The sequence below is a fragment of the Rhineura floridana genome, chromosome 10 (genome assembly GCF_030035675.1).
Source record: "Rhineura floridana isolate rRhiFlo1 chromosome 10, rRhiFlo1.hap2, whole genome shotgun sequence".
NCBI classification, from domain to species: domain Eukaryota; kingdom Metazoa; phylum Chordata; class Lepidosauria; order Squamata; family Rhineuridae; genus Rhineura; species Rhineura floridana.
The window spans coordinates 7,179,087-7,191,839 of record NC_084489.1 but is presented as its reverse complement, the minus strand read 5'-3'; the positions used below and the strand labels follow the sequence as shown (position 1 = coordinate 7,191,839).

The 12,753-nt window shown below is 41.0% G+C and overlaps 1 protein-coding gene and 1 non-coding gene across 10 annotated transcripts in view; both read left to right on the top strand.

Annotated features, from left to right (window-relative positions):
• HECW1 (HECT, C2 and WW domain containing E3 ubiquitin protein ligase 1) overlaps positions 1-12,753 on the top strand; it is a 349,770-nt gene that overhangs the window by 136,906 nt on the left and 200,111 nt on the right. For all 9 annotated transcript variants that reach the window (XM_061586857.1, XM_061586865.1, XM_061586862.1 and 6 more), the window contains one exon: positions 3,030-3,137. In XM_061586857.1, the coding sequence (XP_061442841.1) occupies positions 3,030-3,137 (108 nt within the window). The remainder of the gene's footprint in view (positions 1-3,029; positions 3,138-12,753) is intronic.
• Positions 10,323-10,484, top strand: LOC133365694 (U1 spliceosomal RNA). Its single transcript, XR_009758290.1, has one exon. It is a non-coding gene; the product is annotated as a U1 spliceosomal RNA (small nuclear RNA).

Here is a 12,753-nt window from a genome sequence, read left to right as displayed (position 1 = left end):
TAAGCCTCTGGCCTTAATGTCTTTCAGTAAAGACTCTTAACATGCTCTGAAGAAGTTTCTTGCTCAACTTAACTCCAACGTAATGTATGCTGTTTCACACAACAATGCACACATGCCAACAGAACCTTGTTCCTAATGTAGCTTTCCTGAAATCAGTGGAATAATTAGTGAAGTAAATGCTACTTAAGAACAGTAGGTTAACCATTTTTAAATAATTGACTGAAATGAAATGGGGACCACAGGATGTAAAAAATAAATATATTGCAGGTGAGGGGGAATATGTGCTTGTGCAGAGCAATGCTGAGAACCCAAATAAGGGAAAAGATCTTAGGTTATCTGTATACGTGAAGGAAATTAACTGCTTTGTATTATATAAAAATTATAAATCCTGTATGTCAGTTTATTTGGAGATTATGGGTTTAACTTGTTACCGTTGACCTGTCCGTGGCTCAAATTGAAAGGCAGGGAATCCATTGAAGATGTGAGGGAAGCCCGTCTGCAGTGGGAATTAAAATAGTCAAAACTTCCTTGAATTTGTTGATTGCAGAGCATGGAAGTCACTCAACCAGAGGAAACACAGGCTGGAGGGTACAAGATCTGGCTAACTGACTTGGATGAAACGGATTACTTGGATCCATACCAATCGGGTTTCAGGACTGGTCACGGAACTGAAACAGCCTTGGTCGCTCTGGTAGATGATTTGAGGAGGGCATTAGATAGGGGAGAATTCACCTTTCTTGTCCTCCTCGATCTCTCAGCGGCTTTTGATACTGTCGACCACGGTATCCTTTTACATCGCCTGGAGGGATTGGGAATTGGAGGCACTGTATTACAGTGGTTCCGTTCCTTTCTCTCCGATAGGCACCAACAAGTAGCATTGGGGGAGGAGGTTTCAGACCCTTGGCCTCTCAATTGTGGTGTGCCACAGGGCTCTATCCTCTCTCCCATGCTATTTAATATATATATGAAGCCTCTGGGGACAATCATCAGGAGATTTGGGCTGCAGTGTCACCAATATGCAGATGACACTCAGCTCTATCTTTCGTTTAAATCTTCACCAGAGTTGGCTGTGGAGACCTTGTCCAAGTGCCTGGAATCCGTGAGTGGATGGATGGGAAGGAACAAGCTGAAGCTGAACCCCGATAAGACCGAGGTGCTACTTGTGGGGGACAAAAGAAGGTTGGGAGATGTTGACCTGAAGTTCAATGGGGTGAGTTTACCCCTGAAGGACTAGGTCCGCAGCCTTGGGGTTGTACTTGACTCCAGGCTGTCCATGGAGGCTCAGATTTCGGTGGTGAGCCAGGCAGCCTGGTATCAACTACACCTCATACGAAGGCTGCAACCCTACCTTCCTGCTCATCAGCTCCCCCTGGTAGTACACGCCCTGGTCACCTCTCGTTTGGACTACTGTAATGCGCTCTACGTGGGGTTACCCTTGAAAACGGTCCAGAAATTACAACTTATACAAAATGCGGCGGCTCGACTACTTACGAATAGTCGCCGCCGGGATCACATCACACCAGTGTTGTTCAATCTACACTGGCTTCCAGTTGTTTTCCGGGCCCAATTCAAGATTTTGGTATTAACCTTTAAATCCCTATACGGTCTCGGCCCAGTTTATCTTACGGAGCGCCTTCAACGCCACCAATTATGCCGCCTGACAAGATCAGCCACTCAAGGCCTTCTCTCAATCCCGCCGACAAAAACAGCTAGATTGGCGGGTACAAGAGAGAGGGCATTCTCAGTGGCGGCCCCCACTCTCTGGAACTCCCTCCCACAAGATCTCCAGCACGCCTCTTCCCTAAATGTATTCCGTAAAGCCTTAAAGACCTGGCTCTTTCAACAGGCCTTTGGGATCTCCGGGGAGGGTTATTTACTGTGACTGAAATGCCTCCTACCCTGTTTTAATATTGTTGCTGCTGTATTATTCTCATACTGTTTTTTATTGTATTATTGTATTTTATCTCATTGTGTTTTAACTGTTTTGTACGTCGCCTAGAGTGGCCTTTGGCCAGATAGGCGACACAGAAATTAAATTTATTATTATTATTATTAAGTCAGTAACTCTAGGGATTGCCTAGAGAAGGGAATTGCATTTATTTCTTTGTTTATTTGGGTGTGTTGCATGTGTTGCTCCATTGGGAGGATTTGCTGGTTTTCTGTGACTCCTGAGTGAAACCTTTTTCCTAAAAAATATTTTCCCCCTTTTAATGAATCAATCCATTTCAGTTCAAATGGTTGGCGTCTCAGTTCTTGTTATCACCCCATGACCAAGCCAAGTACCTCACTACTTTGAGGTGTTCTTTAGGAGATACAAGGAGTTTTTTAGGCTGTGTGGTGGAAGACAGCCTTGTAGAAAAACAAATCCTTTCACCTGGTGGCAGTGAAATTTTTTTTAAGGGAAGGGTGAGCAAAGCAGAGAGGTACACTCTAACTTGGCAGGAACTCCTTTCCTTTCTTCCCATGTCATGTTGTCTGATTTGGACTTATTAACCATAAGCAGTAGCCAAGAACAAGCCTTGACTACAACTCATGGTTAGGGAGGAGAGAGTTTAACCACAAGGCCCAGTTCACACTAAGCGGTAAAATGGACTGGGGAAGGGGTAAAGGGGCTGCAGCCTCTTCTCCAGGAACCAGGATGCTCACATGATCTCTGCAAGCCATATTTTGGCTTGCCATGTTGTGTGAACCAAGTCATACAAAATTATCGAATCAGGGTCAGGAAAAGAACCCTGGGTTAGGTCATGCCAGGATTAGGAAAAGGGCTAGGCTAGAACTCTTCACTCTGGTATCTAATTTTGTATGTGGAGTGTTTGGGGTTTTTTAAATGAGAAGTATCCAGGCGGAGTGCTATTGGGAGATGGGACGCTTTCCTGCTGTGAACTTCCATAACGTAACCAATGTTAGGATCCAAGTGAATGTCACATTGTCATTCGTAGCAAAAGTTTATAAACAATAAGCCATGCTTTCAGCCCTTTTCTTTGCACCTAAATAATTGGATCTCGATCTCTCTTTTGTTAACTTTGTAGATGAGGTTTTATCTGAAAATTTCCTGGACTACAAAAATCGTGGGGTAAATGGCTCTCACCAAGGTCAGATTATCTGGAAGATTGATGCCAGCTCATACTTTGTAGAGCGTAAGTATTTCATAGTGCTATTACACCGTAGTTCAGTGAAAATAAGAAGATCTGAGTTCCTGCTCTACATGTTCCTTTAAAAAATTCATGTGTCTGGAAAAAATTAATTGTATCCTTGAGCAGAAACTATGCTTCATGAATGACAGCAGCTACTACTGAATGAATGCAGTGGCTGGAATTGTACCCATAACTCTTTTTATGTCAGTATAATTAAACATGAACCACTCATAATATCATACAATGAGAGAACTTCATAACAGGTGCTAAATGCTTCTGCATTTGGAGACAGTCTTATTGTAATGTTCATTTGTGTCCAGCAGAATGATTAAATCTACTTGGGCTTTTATTCTTGTCCTAGTCTTCTGTAGTTGGCATCACTTTCTGGCTGAGCAAATTTCCAATCCATTCCTTGTGAACTTCTGTAGTGAGTGTTTTTTTTAAAATAAATAAATAAAGTGTTCCTTATTCTTTGGAAGTATCTATATGAAATACATATCCCTTCTTTCCCTTTGTCCTTTCTGCCATTCTTGAAATGTATATTACAAGCTCTTTGAGATAGGGAACCTTCAAATTTTTGCTTATGTTGTTACTTACTTACTTATTTAATTTGTATCCCGCCCTTCCTCCCAGCAGGAGCCCATGGCAGCAAACAAAGCGCTAAAAACACTTTAAAACATCATAAAAACAGATGTTAAAATACATTAAAACAAAACAGCATTAAAAACATTTAAAAAAACAACTTTAAAAAAGGGTTAAAACATTATTAAAAATATATATTAAGCAATTCTAACACAGACGCAGACTAGGATAGGTCTCAACGTAAAAGGCTTGTTGAAAGAGGAAAGTCTTCAAAAGGCACCGAAAAGATAGAGGAGATGGCGCCTGCCTAATATTCAAAGGGAGGGAATTCTGCACGGTAGGTGCTGCCACCCTAAAGGTCCATTTCCTATATTGTGCAGAACGAACCTCCTGATAAGATGGTATCTACATGTTACTCTGTAAGGTACAGATTACTTTGAACAGTATCTCAGTTCTGAAATACAAATCATGACCTTAATGTAATCTGACTCAAAGTAATTTTAATATACACCACGAGGATGGAGAAATTAATCTGAAACTAGACTATTTTAGATTATTTTACATCCATCCCAGAAACTGTACCTAAAATTCAGGGCACCACAACAGGTTTGTGTTACTACATCTTCTGTTGCTTTAACAGTGCAGTAGCTGATCCTTCTACCAAGACTGCCAGAGTAACAGGGCACTTGTTGTAGGGCCTGGATTGTGAATTTAGGTTATTCTCCAACTCATTGCCTAAAGACCCCTGGATTTTTCTGGCAGGCTGCTTTTCCAACAACAATATATCAGTGCTTGAAGAAACAGGACCCAAACCACAAAGGGTTTTTAAAATTATTATGTGACTCTTTAATTATTTTTTGTATTCAGAGATGGAGCTCATAGTTAAATGCAATCAGAGCAGCTTGACCATGGTCCAAGCTAAAGAGTAACTTGGAGGTGTATTCACACTGTGAGTTCCTGTTTTCTTGGTTCAACCCTGTAGCTTACAATCAGGAAGTGATGGAATGACCAAACAACCAGAGAACACTTGGGGACAGATAAGAGTAGCCCCTCTTTGCAAACATTTTGGGCTTCTGATCCTATCTGGATTCCCAGAAAACTTGCTAAGTAGTCCTGGCAGCCAGTCAAGCTACAGCCAGTCAACAAGCAACTGGTGAGACTAAGGCAGCAGAAAATAAACAATAAAAATCAGAACATTCTAGTTAAGAGACTCAATCCAGATCTCCCTTGGTCAGGGCTCCCTTCAGGAGGAAGGGCAGGATATAAATTTTAATAGTAAGAATAATAATCAGCAGCATCTAGATGTGCCTTGAAGCATCCTAAGACATTTTACCCATGTAAGCATGTACATTCAGGATAACAATTTTTGAAACAATCTCTAGGCAATTTAAAAAATGGGAAATAATTCCATATCGGATTTGACTATCTCACTCTACACAACTTGTTTTTGATGCTCAGTAGGCTTTGGGCTTGGGCTGTGAATAATTATGTGCTCCCACATAATGAATGTTGCATCTGTGCTTGATGACATCATGCTTAACGTGTCACATGCACTGCTGTTAGGAATGCCAAATGGAGACTAATAAAGGAGTGCTGAATACTGTCAATGGAAGGTCACGCTGCTTTAAGAGCTGGCTGAAAAGCAATATGAAACATGGTTAAAACAAAGCACTGTTTGATGGGAAGTTAGCTGGTATGACTTGAACAGTTTTCTTGTTGACTTAAGGAAGATTTAGATAGTTTGTGAACAACGTCTGACAGAGTTTTTCAATATTTAAAACAATGGTTTTCAAAATGCATCATAGGGGGTTCCTTGGAAGGTTACTAGGGCTTCCTCAATGACAGAGTCTGCAATGATGGACAAGCTTTCTAGAAAAGTTTGTTTTTTGCCTCTACCAAACTTTCTGTGCAAGGCACTGCTACAAGGGTGGGAGAGAGTGTGTCCTAGTTTGGTTGAGGCCCAACAAACCGGACCACTTCCCTGTATGAAGGGAGTATGTCAACCAAAAAAGTCCCCAGAATCTTCTGCAGCGTTCAGGAACTCCATGGCCAGTGGCTCCCTAAATCCACTGGTCTAAACTAAATAGTTTTACAGACTGTGGACTCTAAGGACCAAATTGGAACATGCCAGAAGCTCCAGTGAGATTTCTGTACCAGTCCTAACCAGCATATTATACAGCCACAGTAGTGGCTGTCTACCAGCCTTTCCCAACCAGTGTGCCTCCAGATGTTGTTGGACCACAACTCCCATCTTCCTGACCATTGGCAATGCTGGCTGAGGCTGATGGGAGTTGTGGTCCAACAACATCTGGAGGCACACTGGTTGGGAAAGGCTGCTGTATACTATAGCCAGCATGGATTTTTCACATTCTGCCATGTTAAATTGAAAATAACCCCCATGCCATTCTGCTGCTGCACATACACTCATTTCAAAACAAAATCTTACAAAACTTACAGTCCTGAACTCAGAAACGCTTGCTTAACAACCCTCTGAAGTTTTCATGGTGATGTACAAAACACTTAAAGAGAATGCAGAGTCTAAAACAAACTCTTTTGGACTTTTTTCTGTCAGTGATCCCATAATTTGTTGAAATTAATTAAAAATCAGCCATGTACACAGAGTACCTGTACTCCTATTACTGACCTTGCCCCATACTTGGACCTTCATCTTCTGCAGTTTAAAAGTTAAAAAAAAAGAATGACTGATTTTTTAATTAATTTAAGAAATTTAACATTGGAGTCAATTATAGCATTGGGCATGCTCAGTAAGAATCAACTGTCATTGTTCTAAAAGCCAGACTTACAACTATATGACTTGGCTAATCATGTGGCCACACCCACTTCAGACCTTTATTCCATGTTAAACAGCCATACGTCCCCCAAAGAATCTTGGGAAGTGTAGTTTGTGAAGGGTGCTGAGAGTCATTAGGAGATACCAGTGTTCTATTTCCCTCACAGCATTACAGTCCCCAAAATTCTCTGGGAAGAGGGGTTGGCTGTTAAGCTACTCTGGCCACTGGAACTCTGTCAGGGGAATAGGAATCTCCTAACAACTCTCAACACCCTTCACAAACTACACTTCACAGGATTCTTTGGGGGAATCCATGACTATTTGAAGTGAAATAAAGGTCTGGTGTGGATGTTGCCAGGAACAGCTTCGATTTAAATTTGAGTGGGAGACTACACATGCCTGCTGTAGAATAAAAAGGTGGGGAAACCCCCCAAAATAATGATACTGTTAACAATGTGTTCCTTTTTGAAAGGAAAGGTGCTTTCTCTCTGCCCAATGCCCATCCACCCAATTTCCTCCTCAAAAAATAGGTTTTTTGCCTATTAGTGAATCTGCTTCTAACACAGCAATATTCCAGTTGTACCAGTATAACATCATGTCTAGTGATGTTGCATCCCATCAAAATTATTATTGCAACCGTAAATCATGGGGCTGCACTGCTAGCCTTTAGCTAAACAATATAGAGAAAATCTTTATTGTGTGAAAAATGTGCTTATTTACATTGTCTAAATCAAGAAATGTGTATGGGTTGTTTCCTCATTGGTGACATGCAACCATATTTAGCAGCACTAAATTGATGTTAAAAAGTGCCAAATGCCATTATAAAAACCTACATTTTTTAAAATTCAAAATTAATGAATTGATCATACTCATCAATCAGTCAGTGTTTTCAACATTAATTCAGAGAAGCATATGTGTCAAACCCACAGCAATGTTTTTTTTTTATCAGCAGAGTTTTAAATTTTGTGCACACAGGAAGATGTGTTCACTTGCTTCCTTGTTTTGAGTGTATCTGCAACATAGCTAATTCCAGTTACTTTTTTTGCAGGGAGGGGGAGCTAATACTTATGATCTTATGCCACCCTGGGCTGCTGCTGGGAGGAAGGGCGGGATATCAATCAATCAATCAATCTTGCCACAATAAGTGCTTACATTCTTTGGGCAGATATTTCGTCCCCAGAAATAGTAATGGATAGCAGTGTCTTGTCTGTGTGATGCCAATTGCTTTGTTGCAATTTACATCTGAAGAGACAGATTCTTTCTGGCTCACTCAGCAAGAGGCTGCCTTTGACTACTCCCATATGGTTTTGAAACTGCTCATCTTAGGCATTTTCCACCAAAGTCAGTCTCAAGTGCTCGCCTGCCAAGTCTTGAAGTACAGGCCACCCAGTTCAGTGGGTATCTAGGTGTATCACGGACCCAAGTGGCAAGCTTTAAAAAACAAAGGATAAAAACAGGAAAAAGTAAAGCAAGGTCACTGGTGTTGCAGAAGGTAATCAGAAAGACTAGATTTGGTTCTAGTGACACTATTAATAATAAAAGAGAATCAAAGGCCTGCATTTAAAAACAAACGTATCTTCAGCTCACAAATGCAAGAGAATTGGGAGGAAAGTGTTCCAGACCTATCTCAATCCACTTAGAACCGATATTACGCCACCCTTATGATGTCCACAGCAAAGCATTTTCATGTGACAATTTTCTGAGGTAGCTGTAACACTACCTGGCTGTGTCAACCCAACTGAAGCATAGTTTCTACTCCAGAGCCAGCTGCCAAGTATATGCAGCATGGAGGTGCTGCACATGGTGATAGATCCCCATGCTCATTCCTGAACATGCACTTTGACATCCAGAGCATAGAAGAATAGTAGAGTTGAAAGGGACCTATAAGATCATCGAGTCCAACCCCTTCCTCAGTGCAGGAATCCAAATTAAAGCATACCCGTCAGGTGGCTGTTCAGCTGCCTCTCGAATGCCTCTAGTTTTGGAGAGCCCATCACCTCTCTAGGTCTTTGGTTCCATTGTCGTGCCACTCTAACACTGAATAAATTTTTCCTGGTGTTTCCTAATCTGGCTTCCTGTAACTTGAGCCCTTTATTCCATGTCTTGCACTCTGGGACTACTGAAAATAGGCCCTCCTCTGTTTCAAGTTCTTGAAGAGAGCTATCATATTTCCCCTCAGTCTTCTCTTCTCAAGGCTAAACATGCCCAGTTCTTTCAGTCTCTCCTTATAGGGCTTGTTTCCAGTCCTCTGATCATCCTTGCTGCCCTCCTCTGAACCTGTTCCAGTTTGTCTGCATCCTTCTTAAAGTGTGGTGTCCAGAACTGGACACAGTATTCAAGATGATACGGAACCAGTGCCGAATTGGGGGGAGGGGGCTAGTACTTCAGGCGATTTTGAAACTGTACTTCTACTAATGCAGCCTAAAATAACATTGGTCCTTTTTTGCAGCCACATTGCACTGTTAGCTCATATTTAGCTTGTGATCAACAATTCCAAGTTTCCCCCCCATCTTATAACTGTGCATTTGGTTTCTTTTTCCTAGGTGTAGAACTTTGCACTTATCCTTGTTAAATTTCATTCTGTTGTTTTCTGCCCAGTGTTCCAGCCTATCAAGATCACTTTGAATTTTGTTTCTGTCTTCCAGGGTGTTATCTATCCCTCCCAATTTTGTATCATCTCCAAATTTGATAAGCATTCCCTGCACCTCCTCATCCAAGTCATTATTAAGAATGTTGAAGAGCACTGGGCCCAGGACCGAGCCCTGAAGTTCCAGCAACTGGACAAATCATTCTTTCCCTACCATTACATTTGCATATTTGATTCTGTTATGAAGTTTCATACTTATTGACAATTCTTTTCCAAATTAGGGTGGGATTACTTAGGACTGTTTCCGGGGGGGTAGGGGAGAGGGAAATCTCTTGCAGACGTGCTCCCAGGAATTGGGCTATAGTCTTACAGATCTGGCAGCCACCAAGCTGATTGGACTAAACTGCCAATCTCCTTGATGACAGTCCAAACAATATTGTAAAACCACCATATTCAGCTACTGCCACTTTGAGCAGTAGCTGAAGTAGGAGGTGAGCAGAGCATTCAGACGTTAAAGGAGACTGGAAACCCACCGGTGGTTAAAATGCTCCACCTCCCCCTTCAAGCTACAATGGAGATGGGGAAGAAATTTGATTAAGTTCACATAAAAAGGGGAATCTGCCAAATTCAGAATTTACAGAAACAATATGTGATCTGAAACATAGCCTTTGTGTTGCAGTTCTGCAGCTAAGCTATGTGTACAAAAACACACATACTTGGGCAGGGTCTATAAAAATTTATGTTTTAGTGAAAATGTCATACAAAAATGCATTACAGTATTTTAGGGACACATACACCAAAATTGCATACAAAATTGTGCGTATTAAGAGGAAACCATACTAAAATGCTGATGAATTTTCATGAAGACTTTAAAAAAAATTAATTCACAAACTGATATGGAAATCTGGAGAACTGAATTTAAGTTTGGGAAAATAAACTGAAATTGACAGATTCGACCATCCCTAACATGGAGCATAGAAGAAGCAATTTTAGATTGTATAATGGTACAGATATGAAAGGTCTGGATTTGAATAAAATAGTTTTTTTTACTCAAAGATACGCTTCTGTAATTGATTGTTAATGAAATCACTCTGAGGGTTCTGCTATGGGCTTTTCTTTCATTATATTACCAGTATGATTTCATTATCTGCTTTCCTAAGTGGACCCCTTCATTTCTTATATTCTTCTGACTTCTGAATGTGCTTCCAAGCAGCCTTGAAATTGGGAGCTCTTAACCAGGCAGGGAAGATACCTTGAACATGAAGGAGGTTTTTGGAGGGCGAGGCTCATCCATTGCACTCTGGGTGTGTTGACCCCTGCGATTTTCCCAAATGTGGGAAATTTGACTGAATAATTTATCTTAATCCCTTTAGAATTAGTTATGCTGGCTGTTGTTGCTTTGTTTGGCCATTAGATGGGGGTGGGGCATGCAAGAGAATTTAGGTGTGCAGGCTGTTGTTCTATAGATTGGCCACAGGGGCAGTCAAGAAATTTAATTATTAACATGCTGCTGTTGTACAGGCAATTGACCAGAGGTGGCAGTATAATTTCTCATATTCAATGCATTGCCAATAGAAACTGGGACTCTTGAACTGAAAACAGAAGCATTGGAAGCCACAAGCACACCCCCTGATAAAGTTTTATTAGCCACCATTACATGGGAAACCAGGGACAGGCCTGAACTGCCTTCATCTCCCATTAATTCCTCCTGCATGCTCATCTCATATCAGTGCCTGCCTTCCCCTCTGTACCTGGCACATCTCTGTGCCAGCTGCAAGGCGGATAGTGCTTCAGCCCTGCTTAGTGTCGCAACTGCTTCCAAATATTAGAACTCTGCCCACCGAAATCTCTGCTTGGGCCAAATGTTGGCTCTGTTCCTGCTGCCACTACTGTGGACTATTGGACCTTGATTATTGAAATTAGTGTCTATGAGCTTTCCAACATGGCAGGTGTCATTTTTCATGCCCTTACTGTTTACCTTTGATGGCTTGTTGATCATGGCCCCGTAATGGACTTAAAGGAGCTCCTGTGCCTGTAGCTGTGCCTTGAGCCTCAGCAGAGGAACAGGGTGAGGATTTCTTCAGGGCTTTTGGCATTCTGACGCTAATGCTTGCTTACAGCGAGAATGGGGGGAAGCAGAGCAGTACTAAAACTTGGCTGAAAGTTTAAAAGGGACACTTTCCCCCAACAATTTTCTTGGCTGACTTAGTACTTTAATTAATCAGTTTCGTAATCAATTTAGGCCATGGTATAAGTTTGTTAATAATCAACTTAGATAACGAAATGTAACTAATCAATAAACAATCAATTTAGCACTATTAATTAATTAATTAATTTGAAAAAGTATGCACTTAAAATCCAATTAATTAAGTTCAATGAGGGCTTACAAAACCACAGAGGACTACAGTCAAACACACTCACATGGACAATATTGTAAAGTTAATCAGCAAGAGTTTATTCAATTTTAGTTTATTAAAAAGAATGCCATGAAAGATTAAGAACACAGAGTACTTCAGAAGAATTTTTGACCAGAAACTCACACAACACTTGCACGATAAGATTCATAACAAACAAAACAAAGATGAATAAACCTGGAAAAGAGCACTACTGTAAGATAACTCTGTTGCAAGCACTGCAGGTAAAATGACTGCCCTGGGGAGGAGCAACAAGGACTTTCTGGGAGTTAAAGTGTTTTTCCTGCCTCAAGCAGCTAGACTAACATAACACATTTGGTGGTGTCCTAGTGCCCATGTAAAAACACATTTCAGGTAAGACTAACGGTCCCTTCTTAACCTGTGGTGGGCTTCAGGAGGTCCGTGAACTGGGTGCACACAAAAAAATTAATTTTCAATGCGATAAAATTAATTGTATTTATTTATTTATGGGGGTCCATAACTTTCCATGACCCAAAAAAAGGTTAAGATCCGCTTCTTTAATTCTTTCTACCCACACTAGCCCTTCCATGTTGTCCATCCCAGAGTGATGTATTGTCACAATACAGTTGGGCCTCTTTTGGTTTGTATTCACTGTTGTTTTCCAATTCATGGAGATAAAATACTTTCTATGGCCTTAGCCTTTTGAGATTTTGGTTACCATCTTTGTCCTTCTAACAAAAACTCCGATGCTTTAAACAGCTGCACAAGAGGCAGACATTCCAAAGTACAACTTTCATCCATCACCCCATTTCCCTGCTAGGAGAAGCTGCATTTCTTGAGCATGTGCTATCAGGAAACAAAAGGTGGCAGCCCTGTTTAAAGTACTTCCTTATGCCAGCACATATTCACTCTCTGTATTTTGCTTTCACTGACCATTTTCATGGTGCTTCTTGCCTCAAGTTGTAATGTAGATTGTACATGTGGCTACCTTGTATGCCACTACGATTGCTATATACAAAATTTCCAAATACAGGAAGCTTGCGAGATTTGCAAAAGTTGGGGTCATAGCCTTGATCATCTGTGTGGCACTGTGGACTTGTAAGTAAGGATGTTTGAGGATTTCAGTCCTTGTGAATTCCTGTACAGAATAAAATGATCCTCTCAGATGAGCTATCCACTCAATTTTGCACTGATTTGAATGTTGCAGTACAATTTTTGGCAATTTGAACATAACAGAATACACATTTGAAAATACATCTTTGAATACTATTTTGAGAGAGAATA